We start from the raw sequence: 21,948 nt of genomic DNA on the forward strand, positions 1-21,948 counted from the left end.
TAAGGAAAAGGAGCGGGAGAAAGGGCAGGATCCAGGGACGGTGGTGGCGGCAAACTCTCGGGGCTGGTTTGGCAGTGCTACCTGGGCACCGAGAGCACCTGGGAACAGAGCCTTTAGCCAGCGGGTCTGCGAGGGAGCCCTGGTTCGGTGGAGTCTCTCTCTGCAGCAGCCGAGCTCAGACGTGTGGTGCCGTCCCCCGAGGGGTCCCGGCTCCGTCCCCCGAGGGGTCCCGGCTCCGATCCCCGTGTCTCGTCCGTGTCTGGCTCTCCAGAACCGTCCCCAACTTTCAATTCATTCGTAGAGTCGCCTGAAGCTCGGGTCCGAAACTCTTCTGTGCTTCCCCCTTCTGTGCAGGGGTGGCCCTGAACGCATCCAGTAAATGGATCGCTTGGATAGAAATGTAACTCCGGGCTCCCAAGTTGTGTGCCTTAAAGCACAAATAATGCTTTGCACTAAGTTAAATATTTGCCGCGTTTTTAAGTGGCATTGTGTTAAATATTTCTCGAATTCTAACGTGCCTGCTTATCAGAAGTTCCATTTTACTGTGTAGTCATCAACAAATGAATAGGATCTTTTTCAGGAACTAAAAGGAAGAGGATGTTTATGTAGTTATTTATTTGTCTTTAAATTTTTATGGGGAACACTTGTTTTTAAAGCAGTGTTTTCTTTATTACGTTGTTAACAGGGCAGCTGAGTGAAACTTAAAGTTTAACTGTTTAGAGCATGTTGAAAGGGGAAAGAAAATGGTAAAAAGCAGCACTGCTAGTGAAATATATTAGTTATAATTTTAAGGCAACATTATTTGTCTTTGTCTCTTAGGTTTTGATGTAAATCCTGTATTAATCATTGCTTTTCATTTTCCCTCTTTCAAACAGTGGCAACTGTAAATACAGCCAATAGAATAAAAATCCATCTCTTCCTGCAGAATTTATGGTCCAATTAGAGAAAAAAGTGCTGGGAAAAATACTGTGAGCACATAGTGCGATGTCTTAATAAGTTTGGTTAGTTCTGTATTGCACATTTCATTTTATTGGGTATGTTTGCATCTGCTTTTGTTCTCAGTAAGCTGCCAAGGGATTAATAAACACGTTTAATGGATGGGTAGTAGTTTTGTGAAAAGACTTAAGTGAGAATGGGCAACCAGGTGGGCTGTCAAGTCTTTGAATTGAAAATCTGTGCATAAATCCACAAGGATTTTAGACTCTGCAGAGCTGAACCAGTGCAGAAAAGCACCTGTATTGGAAACAAAAAATATAGGAAGTGACTTTATAATGTCAGTGCTTAGAGACAAAATGTTGGGAGGAATTCTCAGAAGTAAAATAGGGGAGAGGGGTTGGGTATGGCAGTGTAAGGGTGTACAGCTCAGTTGAAGTGATTCAAGAAGGCCTTTCTTCTCACAGGAAACAGAGGTAAAGTCACTTATTGAACTTCTGGACAGATTATTTTAGTTTCTCTTCTGTGAGAGATTTGAGAAAAAAATTAGCCTATCTGTAATTTTCATTGTCAGAGACTGATCTTAAAAAACCCCAGAATCTCACAGCCAACCAAACAACAAAGCCCTTAAGGAAAGATGTCCAAATTTTTGGCTTGCCCTAGGACAGACTTCCAGTGTGACACTGAACTGTAAATTCTCTTTGTGCTTCTGCTTTTTCACGTGTGTAACAGGAACACAGGAAACTTTCACCTTGCAAGGGTCTTTGAGAGGAAAGTCTGTGAAATGTTCAGTTACTGGTGTGGTGGAGGGACAGAAATGTTTGGAATAAAAAACAATTCAAATAAATCCATAATGACCAAAGTAGCAACTTGCAGTCATTATGGAAGCCCAGTTTGTTAAAATTACTTGTAAGAAGTTTTTAAAAATAAATGGTGAGAATGGGTGATTAATAGGTGGAAACTATAGGATTATATACTTTGGAAATAGAAACCTTGTCAGAGTTTACCAAAATATTTAGCAGTTTTGCATAGCATGAAAATGACCAAAATAGCTGACTGAGTCCAGGAACATCAACTAGAAGAACAAATTGAGTGATATGGTGAATGTGCATGTCTGGGTGGTTTGTATACCCAGCAAAAGATGGACTTGTGAGCTCTTTGAGTTCACATGGAGAACAAAAATATTAACCCAAATGCATATAAGAGTACTTTTTAATACTGAAAGAGACACTGTAGTTGAGAATAGCAGTTTAAATGCTAGAAGCTATGGGTGTGACTATGGTAGCAGTAACTCTTCTTGATTTACCTCTCTGAATGATATCTACCACAGAGGTGTACTTAGGATATAGAGTCTGTCTCAACTTCCATGCTGTCAAGATTTACCCAAATAAAATATCTTGTGGTGAAGTATGGCATTGTTTTCTGTCCTGTTCTTTGTGTGGCAGTGTGCTAATTAAAGAAAAGCAACAGTACTGGTAGCACAGCCACTGTTCTTGGCATTTAATGGTTTAAAAATGTCACTGTTACAGATGTTAGTATTCTTAATGTCAGGTGGACTTGATTTTATTCTTCTACTCCCTCTTTTTAGACAATTTGTTTTGGTCCTGTGGTAGGTAATGCAAAGTAGTAAGTGTGATGTACATGTCTATATGGAAAAAAAAAAATTGAATAATCAAGGCGTATCAAATTAAACCTTAATTTTAAAATATTTGCATTTGTAAAAATCCAAGCAATTGTAATTGTGCCAAGACCTTATTAATCTAGTAATGTGAAAGAGTGATGCTGTTTCAGTGTCACTCGTGCTTTATATATATGTGTATAAAACCCTATTCTGGCCTCTTAGCAACATTTAAATTTCTCTTCCTCACTGCTGGAGCTGTGGCCTGTGTCGCTTGTGGTAAGAGGGCCATCTAGTGTCTGAGGCTTTTCAGTGCCACCTGTCATCTCTCAGGTAATGGGCAATCCTGCTGAGTGATGGAGCAGAAAAATTACTGCATCAGTGCCTTATGTTAAACTCCTATGGAATACTGTAGTAGGAAAAATGTAGCTTTCAACCCACTGTAAGGAAAATTAATGTGGGTTTTTAATATACTGAGAAGATACTCATTTCAGCTTTGCTACTTTTGAATTGGACTGTTTTAAAGTAGTTGTGTGTTTGAGGTGTTCATGTAGTATCATGAGATGAATGTTTATGAGTCCTTCAGTTTTTATCTCACCCAACTCTAGATTAAATTTTAATACAGAAACCAATATTATTCCCCATGGCCTAAATATCTGCTATAAATGCCTTTTAGCATTTACAAAAAGACAAATGTTTGTATTAGGGAACTGGCTGTTGTAGATACGTGCCTGGGAACTTGTTTTTTTTATAATGCATGGTTAATATTGTGAGAGATTTTAATGTAAAAAACCAAAACCTTGCTTTAAAATGTGTATGCACTTAAAAATTGAAAATGAAACATTTTCTTTAGGTTTTAGATATGTCAGAAATATTCTAAAATGTAAAAAAAAATAAAAATTTACAGAGATCATTTTCCTATCCATGATCTTGTATGTGAAGAGACAGTGTAGATGTGAAATCATTCTTTTCTCTCAGAAAGGGGCCTGCCAATTATTCATGCAAGATGTCTTTAGTAGTGTTTTATGTTAAAATCAGTTGTAGCAGATAGTGGAAGAACCAGTGATTTAAATTGTTTTAAAACTTTTTTTTTTTTAATTCTGTGTTCTTTTATGGATGTCATACTCTGATTTCTATTTCAGGAACTTCATCTCAGGAAGAAGATGAAAAATAATGTCGCTGAAGAACATTTATATTTGGCTTTTTCTCATCAGCACAGAGACAGTATCTTCCCTCTTCATACATCTATCTCACTGTTTTTGCTATCCTACTGTGACTGCAAATTATTTAAAGTTTTCTTAGTGCCAACTGGTGAAGATGTGGGTGAACAGTGTCTGACAAAAAACCTCGCTGGCGACCTCGAGGTCCACTTAATCTCCAGGTGTCAGCTTCCAGTGGTTGTGCAGAGCTGCAGTTTGCCTGCTGTTGTCGTGAAAGATGACAAATTCTGCCGAGCTGGGCTTTCTGTGGTCTTAAGACATATAATACAGAAAACATTTGAGGCAGATCCATCTAAAAAGGAGCTTTTGGAACTCTTGGGCTTTAAGAAGACCTGCTTAAAAGCCTGTGCTGAAGTGAGTATGTCTCTCTTTTAGATACATTGATTGGTTCTTTAATAAGCATTAAATGCTCTCAAGTAGACTCTTAATATTGATGTTAAGTAAGTTCTTTTAGTAAAATATTAATTTGCTTAGAAAATGCAATTTTTTCTATGGAGAAGTACCTGTATTTTGGCACAAAGATGAAAAATAATTATTTTTGAAGATACTACTTTTTAGCAGCACAAAAATAACCTTAATGTTAAAAAGTAGGTTAGATCTTTGCTTCATGTGTAGCAGTATAAATGAGTTATAAAGTTTGAAGTAAACTAAGAAATACCTAATTTCTTGCTGATTTTGATTTCAAGAGCACTGTATATTGTTAGCCTTCGCTGTCAAGGTGGCTTTTGTGTTTAGCTTATCCTCACCAGGTTGTCCAGTGTCTTTTCAGCAGAGTGGCTACCTGGCCAGGTGGTCAGTCCCTAGCCTGTACCATTCCAGGGGATAACTCCCTCCTAAGTGTAGGATATTCTGAGTTTCACTTCAGTTCCTCTCAGCTCATTTTGTAGTCTGTGCAGGCTCATGTGAATAGCAGCTCTGCCTTGGAGTTTGTTGGGAATTTGTTGTCTGCTCTTCCCAATTCCCTGTCATCCTTGATGGGAGTATATTCCATCTCCCCCCTTCAGGTAAAGATGATGAAATGGGATAGGCCTCAGCATAGACCCTTAAAGATTTCCACTCCTAGCTGGCCTTCAGGTAGAGTGGGAGCTGTTAACCAGCAGTGCCCTTTGAGTTGAGATGTCAGTCCATTTATCACGTGGCAGTTTGCTCATCTGGCAGCTCATCCATCTAGACTTGCCTTCCTCATGCATCTCAGGAGGCAGAAGTCCACCCTGGCATGATGCTGTTTCCATGGTTGCCATTGATCACCATGCCACAGCTTTGTTTCTTAGGAGTGACACAGCCACCCTAATTTTATGTCAATAAGGAAATAAAAATATGCTGTACTGGATAACTGTTCTGTTATATATAAGATTTAGCTTCCTAACTCTGCTGTTGTAGTAGCAATACAGAAATATCTTGAGCTTCTAAGATTAACAAAGAATGTATTTAAAGCTGGAATTCCTTTGCTTGAAGTGATTGAGTAACCAAAGTAACCAAAAGTTACCCTGGATTTTGTTTCTCTTTCTGTAGAGACATTAATTAAGGAAATGTATTTGACAGGTTAGCCAGTGGACCAGGCTCTGTGAGATCAGCATACCTCTGGCTGTTGAAAGATTTCTGACAGCCTCTCCTGAGCACTGCCAGGCTATTCCTCCTGACATTTTACTGCTGGAAAGGAAGCTTGGAGAACCTGTCCGAGTACATAACGATGACAAAATTCGAAGGCAGAAACTTCAACAACAGAAGGCAGGAGCCAAGGCTGCAGTGCCTGTGCTTGGTGAAGAAGCAACAGAGGAATTAAAACCAGGAGAAGACCATGAAAATCCACCCTCAAGTTTGGAACTGAGTGTAGCTTTCTCCAAACTACTTGCCCAGGAAGCACCAGATGCAATCAACAGGGAGGCCCCTCACATCAGGAGAACAAAAACCTCTGACCTTCCACTCTTGGACCACGTTTTTGCAGAAGGGCTTTATTTTACTGTGGCAGATCTAGTGCTTTTGCCATGCATCCATCAGTTCTTGGTAAGCTGACAAATTCTGCAAATATCAATTAGTGTCATGTATGTTTTTTAAGAACCTAAAAGTTGTAAAATATGTTAATTTGAACATATCGTGGTGTTTCCAAAGCGACCTTAACCCAAAATCAAAGATTTGTCTTATTTTTATACAAACACAAAAACCAGGGATTGGTGAGGTCACTAAAGTTACTTCTGGATACAAAGCATATCAGTGTTTAGTAAACTCTGTTAACTGTTAAAGTACTCTACTGAAATATTTTGGCACCAATTTGCCCAGAAAATAATAATTTAAAAATACTAGTACAGGTGACTTGAGCTCAACTTAAAAACTAGTACTACAGTGGGAAAAAACTTCTGTGGCAAGACTGTGCAAGAATCTTGCTCAGCACAATCTGTGTATTTAGTTTTATGGGGATAGATGCATGGGAGAGATTTAAGGAAATTACAACTATGTCTTTATTTCTCATCACAGTAAAATGATAGAATGAGTTTGCCTCCTACAGTTCTGTTCCTACAATTACTCTATGAGATTTACAGCTAAGCTGGTGTCTATTCCAGGAACATTTGCACTTTGATTTTGCAAGTTGGTTTGCCAAATCTCCCTTATGGTGTTTGAAAACAAATGGAACTCCTGGAGAAGATGCTGTTAGTCAGATTGAGGGTAACAGTCTCGAAAATAAAGATAATGACTATCGAATATTAATAATGTGACAAATGTTCACTTTATAACTTCTTTAACCACTATAATCATTCTCAGTGGATTTCTTTATGATGATAGCAATATGCTGCCTTTGAATTGAGAGGATGACTTATTTTACAGAAATGCTTCTTAATTCACATCTGCTTTGTTTGTTCTGCAAATCACATAATTGGAGGTGAACAGCAACTTCTGTATGGATGATACTAAACAAAAGTATGAAGACAAAATGCTTTCTTGCTATTTTAAAAGCTTTAATGTACTTCAGCCTTTGTTTTTCCAAGACCTTTATAAATAAGAGCATAACTTTTTAGAGTAATATTTGATTTACTGGTGCTAGGCATGAGAAGATTTTTGCATCAGGTGCTCAATTGATTTCAGCACCGTGGTTGGGATCATTCTGTGGATGTACTGTGAGCAGCCAAGAATTTTGTATTTATTGACTTTTTATATGTTACCCTTGAGCCCTGGTGTTCTGCAGCTCATGAACTAGGTATTTTACAGTACACTTGTGTTAGCTCACACCAAGGATTCCCTGAAAACCTGGCTTTCAATTTCATTTTTACCTAATTTACAAGAGCTCTGGGATAATGTTTGTTTATTTCTGTTCTCTGGTGAATGATCATTTTCTAAGCAAATATACCTTGATGCCTACAGTTGTCATCAAAATTGAAAAACTTGCATCTGAAAGCTTCTTGCAGGCTGGGAGTTGAAACTGCTCTTGTTGATGGAAGTCCCAGAGTTCAATTCTGTATTCAAGTGCTATTTGTCACTTGTATAGCTGGACTTCCTGGATTGTGTTTAAAAAAATCACTGTAGTTGCAGTTCCACTTTGAATTAAGGGTGTGAATAATAATGAAGTCTTATGTGAGTATGTGTCTGGAAAATATCATCCTATAAATATGAGGAGACCTGACTAGGTGATTGTAATTATAATTACCAAAAGTAAGATAATGAAGCTGAAGGGTTGTTTTTCATTACCTCATTTCAATGCTGTTATCATTCTGAGGTTACCTTTGTTATGCCTTCTATTAGTTGTAACTGTTGAAAATTAATAGAAGTATAACAAAAGCTCAGATCCTCATTTGGGAAAAAAACACTATTCACTTTTTAAAATACAATTTAGAACACTTGATAACAAGTGTAACAGTGCCTCTTAGAATTGCTTTCCAAAAGACTTCTTCCTTAGCTGAATTAATGGGGTTTTTCCCGTGTTACTACTAAGTTATTAAATTAGATACTAGAGTTGCACAGTTCATCCTTTTGCTCCTTTAGCTATTGCTAATTACTTGTGATTACCCTAAGCATATTATAAACACAGCATGCAGGAGAGCTGTTGGAAATTTTGTGTAATTTCAAGTGTTCTTTACCAATTTCTATTTCTGTTCTTTGGACAGCGCCAGGGAAGAATGTTGGTTTTGTGTGGTCTTTTCTGCCTGTTCCTGTAATCATGATTTTTAATTTTCTGTTTAAAGCAGACACAGCATCACAGAATAGTTGAAGTTGGAATAATTGAGGTTGGAAGTCGCATATGGAGCTCATCTTGTCGAAGTACCCTGCTCAGAGCAGGGTCAGCTAGAGCCAGCTGCTCAGGATCATGTCCAGTTATATATTGAGTGTCTCTAAGGAGACTTCACCACCTCTCCTGTAAGAGGATGATCTCCATTATTTTAGAACATTTGGGAATCTAAACAAAAGTTATTTAATTTCATCAAGTGCATCCTTTTAAAAAGTAGTTGGACTTCATCTTAAAAAGTGATTTGGTTGTATTTTTTTAAATATGTGCAACATATTCTTACTTAGGAAATGTTTTTATTTCATTTTTTACAGTTAAAATGCTAGTTTCTATTGGAAGTCACATAAACTCATAATCACATACACTTAGTTCAGAAAATAAATATACTAGTTACCATTATTGTATAAAAATATGAACTTAAGAGTCTGAAAAGTAATTAATGATAAAAATAAGAATTCAATACTAATTAAAAAAAAGCTGCAGATGCAGTGCAAAGACTTGAATAAAGACCAAGGGTAACGTATGCCTGTTATCACATAGGTATTTCAGGCTTGTAGTTGCCAGCAAAACAGCTTTTGGTGGAAGACCATTCAGGTACCATAGTGTCATGCTTGGAGTTCAGTATTCATTGCAAATTACTGTATTGGGATTTTTATCTAACAACCAAAACTAATTGTTCCTATGTTAGGAAATAGCACATATATAAGAGTATTATTTATATGGAGTTTTCCTGTTACTGACTGAAATGATGATTCAAGTTGGTCATGTAAACCTTTTCATCCTATTAAGCAAATGGGAATTGCAGATAAAGTCTAAATGGCCAATTGGCAATTCTGCCTGGAGCTCTGAACCAGCTGATTGCTATCATGCTGTCAGTGCTTGTGCTCAGCATGGAGCTGAGTTTAATCCTGAGTTTGTGCCTTTTGGTGGCTTCTGGTAAGAAATTTACAGTTACACTAACTTTCTCATTTTATTATTTTAGGTTTCCAGCAAGAAGCAAGGCAAAAATCTGGTCAACTTGCCATTGATATCCAGTTGGTATCGAAGAGTTCAGGAAGTACCTGGGGTAAAGAAAGCTGCTGGCAAATGCAACATGGAGCTTCTCCAGCTTCCAGAGTTGGTGTCTGCTCCTGAGGAGCAGCTACAGGACTCTGCTTCAGTTCCTGATGAGTTAGAAGAGGATCATGAAGCCAGTCATTTTATAGGTGGTCCAAGGCCAACCATGACTAAGTTGATGGTAATTTAAGCTTTTTAATGAGTTACTTTTATAGCCACATTTGCTTGATTTGGAGTAGATAGAATTTATTAGAATTGTACAAGCTAATTTTGACAGCCTTGAACAGTTTAATACCCTTTGTTTGTCCTAAATCTGAAACTCATTGACTTAGAAGTGATTCTACTTTTTTCTTCTCTTCTGATATTTGATTGATTCAGGAATTGGGCAAAAATAGGACTGCCCAATTAAAAAAAAAAATAGGAGCCCTTTCAATAATTCTGAATAATCAAAGCAACTTTTTGTTTGAATTGCAATATTGTATTTCTCTTTTAAAGATATTTATATAAAGAATGACAGAAAACTGTTGCTTTTATGCTTGTCTTCATTATCCAACATTTTCAGTTGGGTTTGGTTTTTATTTTTTGCATAGAAGCTGACAGCATTTCCTAAAAAACCTTAGGAGGGCTTTTTTTGTGAGAATGAGGGAAATATATAATTTGAATGTTGTATAATGTAGAGTCATCTGCCTGTTCAGTTTCGCTTAAACTGACAGTATTGCAGTTTGATCTGGTGCCGTTAAATTTAGTGAGAATTTTGATACCATCTTAAGTGGGTAAATGGTCTTATTTTTTTTTCCTTCTTTCATGTAGGAAAATGGAATTGAAGCAAAGTTTTCTCCTCATCCATGCCCCAGCTGGACCCTAGACTGGACCAGTCTTCCATCTGCAGTCAGTCCTGGGGAAGGTGAGAGTTCATATGTCTGTGTGTGTATTTAACAGGGTCTTCTGGTGAAGCTATTTAACTCTTTCATAAGAAAATGTTCCAGTTTTCAATATTTTTCAGAGCTAAGACAGGTAAGCAATTTCAAATCTGTATTAAAATTCAGTCTGTTTGTGACACATAGCGACATAACTTCCCTCAGGTCATCAACAGCTGATGAGCAAACTGGGAACAAAAGATTAGCTTTGATTTCAGTCAGCAGTTGACACAACCCAAAAATCCTAATCAAGCTCAATGCTTAGTTGTGTTGAGTTTTCAATAGAAGTAAAGGCTTCCATAGGAATAAAGTTACTGTAGTTGTCAGTATGTACAGGGATGTACATCTGAGATGGTAAAAAGAGGGTGGCAGGTCAGCAGAAAAGTGTATATAAAAGTGTAGGTGGTCACAATGCGAGACAGAAGGAAAATAAGATACATCATGTGATTATTTCCCTGTACTGATGTATGTCATCATAGGAAATGTTTTCATTTTTTCCCTAGCAAGCCAGAAGCTGAAAATTTTGGGAAGAGGGGCTTGTTGAAATAAGATTGTTGAATGGAAATACTGTGCAACTGCTGATTACATGTGAGGTTTGGAAAAGGAGATTATATTTAATTTGTGACCAACAAAGAAATGCAACATCTCTGTGGTTTTATTAGGCAGCATTAGAAAGGGAGTTTCATTCCTTTTTGGAACTTAAGCCAATCATGGAGCTTTTGCTTGTGTTCCTGGTCCTGTGTGTGTGAATGGATTCATTGTCTTCAGCTTCATTTCCTACTTGCTACAAAGGCTTTGTGTATTAAGATCAGTTTGGCTGGAGATGATTAGAGGTGCTTCCTTTAGGCCAATCCAAAGCACATTAAAGGGAAGGGGAAAGTGTGTGAATGTGGGGTTGGATGACGATAACCCTTGTTATTTGCTGCTTTATTACTCTGAGGATATATGGAGATAGAAGCCTCTGGTACTGTTACATTTTTTCATCAAACATTGTGTTCACTGTGAAACAAACAAAAAAAGAGATTTTTAAAAACAGGATTTTTTTTCTTTAAAACAGATTTTTATTAATTGATTTTTCTTATCCAACTATGAAATTCAAGAATGAGAGGTAACTGACCTACAGTCTTACAAAGCCTTGTTACTTTTCTCATGAGTTGAAATACTTGTTAAGCAGGAAGTAAAAAAAACTTAAAAGAAGTACTTTATTTGCGGTATTTCATTTGTAATGAACCATCATTGCAGTAACAGTATGCATGAGATGGTATTTACTTACAGAGTAAAACAGTGTTTACATTTGTAGTTAGAAATATCTTTGATGGTGTTCCAGTTCTGTGGAATTAACTGATGTTCTGATTAAACAGTCTTGGTGGATACCAAACAGCAATCCTGAAGGATCAGTATTACCTTCAGCTTCTAGCACTGGTATTAAGTAAAGAATACTTTATTGTAGTGCAGCCTCTCAGTAGAGAAAAGAAAATGTTGAAAGTTTTTTAACCCTCATCACAAACAAAATTAATTTTAATGAAAGGAACAGCACTTAATGATGTAATTGTCTTCTAACCAATATAAAAGTTTGTGACTTTGTGTCCATGTTAATGTTGTTTGTAATTGCTCATAGAACTGAATAATATTATAATTGTGGATTAGATGCAGAGCTATTTGATTTGAAATGGTCAGAATTGATTCAGTACATCCAGATTGTTTCTGGGATTTTTTTGTGTGGCTAGGTCCCTCTTATTTTGTTCTGCTCTTTATATTGGTATTATCTTTTGAATATTTTGACTTGAAAGATGCTTTCTGAGTTGAGAATACATTATGCTTGAAAATCAAAGATGGTTTAGGGGATCTGACATTTTACAAAAACTTTTGGTAATCAAGATATGCAAATTGTGTATTTTATTTTGAAAATTAAAAGCAACTGTATTTTTAAAATTAAATCCAGACAGTCATTTATTCTGTAAAACAAAAAAGTTTAAAGAAACACTTTAAAGTTCTCTATTTCCCTCTCAAGCCTGTCAGAACTCTTTCAAAGACTTTGAAGATTTTTTTAATAGTGTTTTAGCCTATTTCAGTGACTCAGGCATCCTGAAGCAGGAACTCATCCTTCTTCTTCAGCTGATCTTTCCATATCAGAGAGCTCTTTGCCTGCAAGCCACATGGGTGTAACAATCCAAGGGAAATTCAACTGAAGCTGCTTCTCATTAACTTCCCCTTAAGTTACAGTTTTGCTGCACTCATTTAAATAAGTTTAAACCACATTTATGTGTGCATTATATTTTGCAGTTAAAGATTTGGAAAACCTGTCATGGTAATACAGCCAGGTTGCTTCAGATTCTTGATACATACTTATGAAGTAAATAATTTTCAGTAACAAAGAGAAAGCAAAAATGCTGATTTTTGTAATATAGGCAACACTGGTATATCTTTTACTGGCTTGCCTTAAAAAGACGATTCTTGCAAAACTTTGTATTTCATATGTGACTTCTTGGGATCTTTTGACTGTTCAAAGATATAACATTGTGTAGTTGGCCTGAGGACAATTTTCATGGAAGTTTGAATGCAATTACTAATTTTCAGATAAAAAATTCTTCAGCTTTAACTGGAAATAATAACTTAGGCATGTCACCAAAGCAGATAACTCATGGATGACAATGTACACTGTTCCTACTGTTACTGTACTCTTCCTCCCTTTTTCTTTTGTGATTGTCTTGTGTTACCCAGCAAAACAAGGGAAGGGAATGAATTATTTTATATTTTTATAATGCCTATTTGGAGACAGGTGGCAAAGCTATTGCATGTTAAATTAATATGTAGTAATGATTTTTAGGCACAGTGATGTACTAAAATGAATAGTCTTTGAAAACATAGCTAGTTTCCATGCCTCAAGAAATCAATGCATATGCATTATAAGGAATACAAGCTCAGTATATTTATGTTTGCTTGAAGTCTCTTGCATTTTTTTTGGTGATGTTTTGATCTAAATGACAAGCCTACAGCCTCTGAAATATTCAAAATCTGCAAGGAAAATACAACAGTTGCTAGTGTATCTTATTGAAAATCACACTAGAAAGAATGATATCAAATTCTGCATTTTGATTCCATTGAGGACACATTCTCCTTGGTGTTTGGCCTGCTCTGTAAAATCCTGTTGTGATGGGTGATGGATGGACTTTCATGTGGCTGACAGTTATACTGGAAGGTGCCCCCTTTGTTTCAGGTGCCGTGCTCTGTGGTGTAAGTGTAAGCCCTCAGAGAATTACTGAAGCTTTAATGCTTCATATTGAGTATCTCTTACAACAAAAGTTCAGGTTTTGGTGAGGTCTGATTGCTGGAGGTATGATTTTTACGGTTCACATATCCTTGTTAATTGGGAGTTTATCAGGCTTTGGTAGAGTACTGTACATAAACTTCAGTGTAGGCTTTTTTAGTCCTGTTGTGGTTTGTGTTTGTTTACTGAACAAACTAAAGAATTAAATACTGCAGTTTGGCAGTTGAAATGTTTTACAGATTTATGGTTTGAGCACTGAAGACAATTCATAATGATTTGTTTTTGTAAATTCACAGTTGTCTTGGTTCTAATGGCTGAAGCATGTTCTTGATTAATCCACAATTAACTTTGACAGAATGTCTGCACTTCATAGTCAGTGCCCTAAACTGACTTTACCTAGAATAAGAGTGTGAGCTGCCCTATATAGAAAACTAAATTTTATTTGTTAGACTGTGAGGTTTTCTCTTTTGTCTCTGAAGTTATTAGACAGGTGGAAGGGCATAAACCCCATAAACATTAACTCAAAGGTGCCTAGCAGATATTTTTTAACAAGGTTGTTAAAATAATTTTTCATATCTTAATAAAAAAATCTTTAATAAATTTAAAGTAGCCTGCTAAGTAACTCTGCCCTTTGTGTCATTTCAACTATTTGGTCTTTCTTTTACTCCTGATATAATTGTAGTAGAGTTTATTAGTTTCCTTCCCTTTTATGTTTCTGTGTTCCCTCCCTTTTATGTTTCTGTGTTCCTTATTCATGGGATCACAGAGCCCCAAAGTTACATTATTCATGTCTTAAAGCAGAAGTTTAGAGGTTACATTTGTACTAAGTACTCCACAGCATGGAGATGCAGGTCATTTTTTGTGGAAGATACTATTGAGGAGTGAAGGAATGCTGATCCATTCTAGCAGTTATGGTGTGGAACAATGTCCAGCTTATTATGATTAAATGATTCAAAAAGACATTTTCTTTTGAACATGGCTCAAAATCATCATCAGAGGTATTTTGGGGGAATAGAAATACAGCAATTAATATTCTTAAATGGTCAATAAGGTGTACTTAAGAGTGATGTGGTGCTACAGTCACTTTGTAGAGAAAGCAGTGCTGACATATTTATCATATTTAGAAAGATTATTATTTAGAAAGATTATTATTTAGAAAGATTTACTAGGAGGAGGAGGAAGTGAACACTTTTCTGTCTCCAAATATTCTAGATATGCTATTGGATAAAATGTTAAATTGTTGTTGGCATTACTCTTCATAATCTTTATCCAGAATCTACTAGTATCTTAGTATTTCCAGTTACTGTAAAACTTCAATTGATTTTCTGTAGCACCAATCTTGACTTTAAAAGGGATATTTGATCTGCTTCAGTATTCTGGTATTTCTTGCTGTAAAATGTCTTCACTGCTTAGTTGAAGATTGTTCTGTATGTTTTATCATTAGAGTTAAATCCCAGTTACATCAATGATGGGGTTTACAGCTTGTGTCCTTTAGCTCTTCAGCTCATTTGCCATATCCCAGAGTGTGGGGATTCATCATTCACTTACCTATATAGCATAATCAACACAAGGATTTAAACTTATGGGGATTTTACCCATTTTTGCAGTATTTTTGTAGGTCACTTACATTGCTGTTTTCTGCACATTGTAACTGAGGGACATGTGAGTTTTAACATGGCTGATCTGTGTTTCCTCTGCAAAGCCTAAGCTGTCCTTTCAGGCAGAGGCATCAGGAGACCTTTGATACTCCTGCCAACAGCACTTTAGCTTTTTTACTTTCTTCAAAGTGTAATGTTTAGTCTTTCAAGAGCAGAATCAGAGTTTTTCTCGGGTCTGTGTGTGACTTCTGGAGCTTAAAATCTTCACATACCACAGGAGGGCAGCACAATCTCTTTGGATATGGAGCTGTACCTGGGTGGATGGAGCTGTGCCCTGGACTAAGGACTCATCCTTGAGAAAGATGCTTTTTATGTGGCAGTTTTCAGCTTAGTAATCTCTAGTCCCAAAATTTGGGATCACCTGTTGTAAAAAGTGATTTAAAACATTTTCCCCCCCTCTTTGAATTAGAGTTGGTCATGTAACAGTTGACACATTCATTTTGCTGGAGTACACCTGAAAGCAATAATGGATGAGGCTGTATAAACACATAGCATAGTAACAACTTCTGCCCTGAAAGTTTTCAAGTCTGAGAAAAGAGGTAACAGCTGAGCAGGGAGTGAAGGAGAGAGAAAGTTGATCAGCTCAACTTCTGCTGTTGTCTTATATTCTTTGGGGAAAAGGAGTAATTCTGGGAAGATACTTCTAAGGAAATGAGGAGCTTAATGGAAATTTTTTTTCTGGCTTACAAGTAACAATATGCAGAGAGTTATGCAAGAGATTTTTTTTTAATTGGTCAATAAATACTGCAATAGTTCAAGGGCCAATGCTTTGGAATTAAAAAACATGGTAGCATTGTAGGCTAGGTTACGTCTGGAATTCAGAGGAAAGGGAAATAACTTATTGACTATGTTAGAAGGAAAAATAGACAAGTGAAAGGATGTAAAGGAACTAACCAGTAACTCACTAATTTTTTCTTTTGTAGCAACACTCCGAGCACAGGAAAATATGTGACCATCCTCATTAGGATGGGAGGAAAGTAGAAGTGGAAGTCAGAAGGAAAGAAAAGTTAGAATGTGAAGAGCTGTGTGACCTAAACATTGCACAGGAGCAAAACATTGAAAATGAGCCCCAGAAACAAGGCAAAAAAGATTCTCTCTCTCTTAATTGAACCTCTTATGAATTCTCATTCTGATATAATCTTGCTTTCAGAAATAAAGGCACTGGGAAATTACACAGAGGATAAGATCAGATTGACTAAGTATGAAAAGGAAGGTATAGTCTCTGTGCTTATGCACAGAAAAGATTACAACCTAGAAAGCAAATGAAACTGAGCCCAACTGTGTCTCATCTTTCTCAGTGACAAAATAGTGCAAAGACATCAAAAGAATTTAAATTATGTTCTCACTCAAGTTTATTGACACTAATATTTTGTTTTGGGGCTAAGTCCTTTAAAAACATTATTTGTTGTTTGTTTGGGGGAAAAGTAGGACTTGCTAGAAGTTGAAATATTTCATAGATTATTTCTTTTTTTTTTGTTTGTTTTTGTAATGATCTTTGGAGAACCCATTAGATTATTTGTGAATAGATAATTCAAGCTGTGTTCTTAATTTGCAGTTTTAATTTCACCTGATTACTGAAACTCTATGAATCTCTCCTACTTAGTATTTAATATTCTTAAGTAGTTATTTCTAAGGCTACTGGTAGTTTCCAGGGTCTGTGGTTGTCCAGATTTTATGTGCATTCATAAATTATCATGGTAAATCAAATGGAGTTTTATTTTGTGGTTATTAAACCAAACAGTTTGCTGCAGAAATGTGGGCAAACATGTTTTGACCAACTTATTTTCCATCGTCATGATTTTGTACATTGCAGGTGTAGAACAAGTATAGAAGAGTATGTCAGAATCATTGCCAAGGTTTTGTGCAGCACTTGTGAATTTCTGGGAGTTCTTCACTGACATTTTATAAGGAGTTGCTGAATCACAGGATGTTTCATCCCAGCACATAAGATGTACCTTGAACACAATGTTGGTGCTCAAGGGTGAGCACTGTGCAAGGGGCTGCATTCACCTTCTTCTTCCCTCCCCCAGGCTTGCTGTGTTGCAGAGTTGAGGTGCGGAATTCGTTTCCAAACCGTAAATCAGCTGTGACAAAGTGTGAGTTAGGGAGGAATTTTTCTGCCTCTTAGAGTTGCTTATGGCTTCCATCTGCACTTTCATTGGTTTTGGATATTCGTGTTAAAAGCCATGAATGCATTACTTGATTTGGATACAGTTTTACATTGGATAAGGTCACGAGTTTGATTTTGGCTTTTCCTGAAGGCAACTTTTATGCTAAGTTGTTCTAATCAGCAGTTTTGAGGAAGTCAGTACTGCTGTGTTTAAGAAAAAAAACCCCAAACCTCATAGTGTTAAAAAACACCATAAAATTACTTTGAATGATTCATAATCTGTTCTGAGTAGTTTGATGCTTTCAAAAATTTTAATTACACAAAGGAAAGGCCAGACTACTGTATGTTTAGAGTTTTATTGAAGGTGGTATTAATTATTTTGTATTCTAAATGCCTCTTCTCCAGATGGTTTGGAAATGCTTCTGAAAAGTTAATTTTTGGCTCATGTCTCATGTCAAATTTCTGGCATCTTACCATAGCAATATCAAAAGGAGTTCACATCCTTTAGAAACTTTTAAAGCATTGAAGAGCAAAGGCAAGTAGGAAGTTCATCTGTTTGTAGAATTATTCTGTAAGTGTAGAAGAATTGGAGAATAATCTCAATATTAAAATGAGTCAAACCTAATCTGAAGCAATAAAATTTGTCCCTTCCTAGTGTGGAATATTGATCTAAGCATCCAGAGATAAAGGAGAGAGTTATGGTGCTTGTATTTCAGCTTGTGCTTTTAAAGTTTTGCAGGTCTGTCATGGAGTTGTTGTTCTTTGTGCTGATGTTTGAGTGGCTCGTGTAAGTGGTGTCAGTAGACCAGCTGAGGTATCATTAATGTACTTATTCCATCAGCACACTTTCCCTGAATTTTCTGATGTATCTGATTGGTGAAGGGCTCTTAAATCTTCTTAAATGCTCTTGAATATCCCACTTGCAGATCTTCCATCTGATCTGGTGTTTTTGGTGACAAGAATTAGGAAACAAAAGAATGTCCTCTCACCTCAAAGTTTAAGATACTTCTGAGTGCTTCCATGAAGCTCAACTGGACAGACTTTTTACCTTGGCTCTTGGTTGCATTGCCTGTTTTCTGCAGAACTGAATTTGTTAGGAACCAAAATATGCTGGACAAAAGTAAAAATGGACTCTGAAACTCTGCTGTTTTATACAAACACTCCTTGCTGTTCAAAACTTTGTATTTGATATCTTTAAGATTGCACTGACATCAGCTCAGGTGGTAAATGGTTCTAGGTTGGATATGTAACGTTCAAGGCTGCATATGGAAACTGGTTTTGTTTCTCTGTCCTTCATAGCTTGAGACTGGGAGAAATGTTGGTGCATGTCATGGATTGCCATGAGCTAGCATTTCATGCTGCATCCTGGATGGGGTTGTGAGTTTTGGTACAAGTTCAGGGGGATTTAATTAACCAGTGCCTTTAGCAAACAGCACAGTGCTTTTACTTGCACAATATTTGCTAGTTTTGTGCAAGAAATAAGTCAATTTGTAGATATAATATCTTGAATCATGCCTCATATTTTTATTACAAAACTGTAAGTAAGTACTGTGAAAGGTCTTGTAACCAGGAGGTTTGTTTTGGTTTTTATGTAACTTAGAATCAAGGGTTAAGAAAGGATGTTTACTCTTGAACAGCTTCTGAATTTATTCTTGTGCTAATTTGTTTCTTTACCAATCATGTATAGCTTTTCTATATGTGCTAATGCTGACTATTGAAGAATATGATTATGAAAGCAAACATCAATGGATATATAGCCATCTTTCAAAATTGTTAGTGTTCTATAATGTATTTTTTGAGCACAGTCTATTACTTGACAGTTTTGTGAAGCACTGCCATTATTTCTTCAGTATGCTCTCATCATTTTTGAAAACCTGAAAATGATTTCTTCATTAAAATAATCTGCTTCTCTAAAAACAAAACAAACCCCCAAAAAACCCAACCTAAACTGAGACAAAACACTTCTTAATCCTCTATTTTATGCTACTCAAAAACATCTGCCAAATGGATTACTTGCCATCTTATCTGCAGCACGTATTTGACATTCCTCTGCTTGCGCTTGTTACCGGATGCTTTGGCCCACTTGTGATCTCACTTGATGGATATTGGCATTATAAGCTCTCTGTAACTTAGCTGGATGATGTTAGGTAAGGCATAATGCAGAAAATAAATCATACCTTCAGTCAGGCTTTCTTGACACTTTGCATCTTAATTGTTTCGTAAACAAAGGTTAGTTTGTTCTTGTTTGTGTTGCCCAATTCCCTAATGTTTTGGGGGTTTTTTGTGGTTAAAACATGCATTTTGCACCTCTGTATGTTTTTAACTGTGTCATGAAGATCATGGTCACAGCTGATTCCCACTTGTAGGGAGCAAGTAGAACATATGGCAGAGATTATCAATGTTGAACTTCTATTTGAGCCACAAGGTCACAAATTTCATGTAAAGATCAGGTTGGTAGCTTGTTGCAATGACAAGCAGTGGGGCTGAAAATTGCAGGAGTAACTTTCTGCAAAACATTGGAGTTGCTTGTAGATTGCACTTTGCCTGGGTTTGTGTCATATTCAAAACATGCAGGTTTAGATGGACACATTTTTTCACTATCGTGCTGTTGGAAAGATGAGCAGATTTTGTGGTATATTTTTTCCTGAAAGTCCTGCAAGGATAAATTAATCTTGACTAATTAGGTAGTATCTCATATCTAGTTCAAGACTCTTTTTGAATGTAGTGCTTTTTTGGAATAAGTTGTTGATCATTTGAATAAATATGGAAATAGTTGCTTTAAACTGTTTCTTAAGCTAGCTAAACAGATATAAGGAAACACCCTTTTGACTTTGTTTTTTATTTAATAAATTTAATTTTTGAAGTGGCTTGTAGAGCTTACTCTTCCTCACTGGAACCTCACTGTACTTTCTTTCAGAGAAGAAATCGTCCTTCTTAGGTTATGTAAAAACTGAGCAACAAGATCTTCAGTAGAATAATGACTTTTTAATTTTATATTGTTCATTAAGATGACTCAGATTTGCTACTGTGTAGTATATACAGTGCAGAAGAAACAAGCATTAAGACTAGTTATTTGTTTTGTGTCAGAACTATCATATATAGGTAAGTGCTTCCTACTGCAGGAATTTTATATTTCATTTAATTTTGTTGTGTGTCAGAGAGGGACAGAGCACAGTACTCAACTAATTCTTCTGAAGTATTGTCAGTACTAATTAATTAATTAAAAGAAAAACCCCAGCACCGTAATATTTTAGTTATTAACTCAATACAGCTTTATGGAGAATTCAAATCTGATAGAATGTGGTCTGTTGTCCATTTGTAAGACATCCAGTGGCTGCTGCATGAGTAAAATTAGAAGCATACTTTGTTATTATATTTTTTGTATAAAGCTGCAAGAGAAGACTTTGATTTATCAAAGGATCTTGAATTCCTTTGTACTTAAGAGGGGAATTGAATGGAAAACCATTAATTCTCTTCCATCCTCAGATTTCAGTGCCTGTAGACTATCTTGCATTTTTCTGCCAATTTTCTTTGCCATTATGCAGGTACACAATGGAGGTTGTGATTACTATTTTGCAGCTCAGGTTTTCATGGCTTTTTGTATTAAAAAATACCTCTTAAAATTACTGAATACTCAGTTAAGGATACTTCTGTAGTCCCATACAGTCTTTTTCCTCCTTTGTAATAAACACTTTTCCATGTAATTGCAATATAATTTTTGTTATAGATTTGCTTGTTCTGACTTTGGATCTTCTCAGCTTGGTTTACTCCAGAAGTGGTTTAATGTAAGTAAAATAATCCCACTCTTTAAGCAGAACCACCATTTTAAGGATTTTATTTGTATAACACTATGGATTTGACTGATGAACCTTCTCACTGTGGGTTAGGCTTTGTGCTGTGCTGCATTAGTTACTGTCAGAACAGTTTTGTCCCCTTGGCTTGAGGAGAATTTGCACACAGCATCCATACCCCATTAGCTTACTGTTCTCCAAATGCTTCTCTTGCTCTCTGGGTAAATAAAGGCTCGAGCATCTGCAGAACATCTGTCTCAGAGCTCCCAACAGGAGTGTGGATGTTCCCTGCTCTCAAAGGTGGGGTCTGTGCAAAGATGGAGGATCCCTATGTTTCTCAGTTCCTTTCACCTACTTAGGGGAGCTTTTATTTCCTTGAGACCAGTATTACTGGGATCTTTACTTCTCAGTTCCCTGCACAGTTATAAGTCCAGAGAAAGAATGCTGACTGGCAGTGTGTACATTGTAGAATGGGATGCAGTAGGAATTTTGCAGATTCTTCTGTGTGGAGTTTGTCAACAGGAAGACTTAGGACAGTGGGGTAACAGGACATGCAAACTATTAACCCCATTCTGGAGGGGACTGTTGCTGTCTGAGCTTGATAAGCATTTGCTTAAGCCCTGTGTGTGTGTGTACATGGGACAGGCCAAATTTGTTCAAATATACCACATAATCCTTACAGTACAGAGGTTTTATTTTCCTCCTTATGTAGTGATTTTAGAATGTCCTCATTTTTAAATGATGTGAAGCATTCCTATAGTCATTTATCAGAAGTGTGTGCTTATATGTATTAGAACAGATTTTATGTTTAAGAACTGCTAGCTGAGACAGTGCCTAACAGATGCACTACTGAGGCATTTCTTCAACAGGTACTGCTATAAAGTCTACAAACTATTTATTTATTTCAATGCTAGACATCCCCTCTCACAGTTTATTAGGTGATGACGGGGTCTGTAGCTGCAGATACTTGTTTACCTATCAGGTCAGTTTCTGCGTCAGCGTTAAAAGATGATGACAGAGTAAAAATGTGTCTGTATGTCCTCCAGTACCACAACTCTTTGTCCACATTTGGTGATGGTGAAGGAAAAGGAGATCTGAGATGGTTTTTGTAGTAGAAGGGCAGTAGGGCCTCCAGAAGTCTTACCCAAAAAACCATTGCCGGGA

At 36.6% G+C, this 21,948-nt stretch overlaps 1 protein-coding gene across 5 annotated transcripts in view; it reads left to right on the forward strand.

Moving 5' to 3' along the window:
* The window catches only part of GSTCD (glutathione S-transferase C-terminal domain containing), a 45,921-nt gene that overhangs the window by 84 nt on the left and 23,889 nt on the right, over positions 1 to 21,948 (forward strand). For 2 of the 5 annotated variants that reach the window (XM_030238762.2, XM_030238765.2), the window contains exons 2-5: positions 3,694 to 4,125; positions 5,314 to 5,775; positions 8,967 to 9,221; positions 9,851 to 9,944. In XM_030238762.2, the coding sequence (XP_030094622.1) occupies positions 3,715 to 4,125; positions 5,314 to 5,775; positions 8,967 to 9,221; positions 9,851 to 9,944 (1,222 nt within the window). In that variant the 5' untranslated portion in view covers positions 3,694 to 3,714. The other 3 variants (XM_030238764.2, XM_050973531.1, XM_050973530.1) reach the window with 3 other exon arrangements.

This window comes from Serinus canaria, chromosome 4 (assembly GCF_022539315.1).
Source record: "Serinus canaria isolate serCan28SL12 chromosome 4, serCan2020, whole genome shotgun sequence".
NCBI lineage: Eukaryota > Metazoa > Chordata > Aves > Passeriformes > Fringillidae > Serinus > Serinus canaria.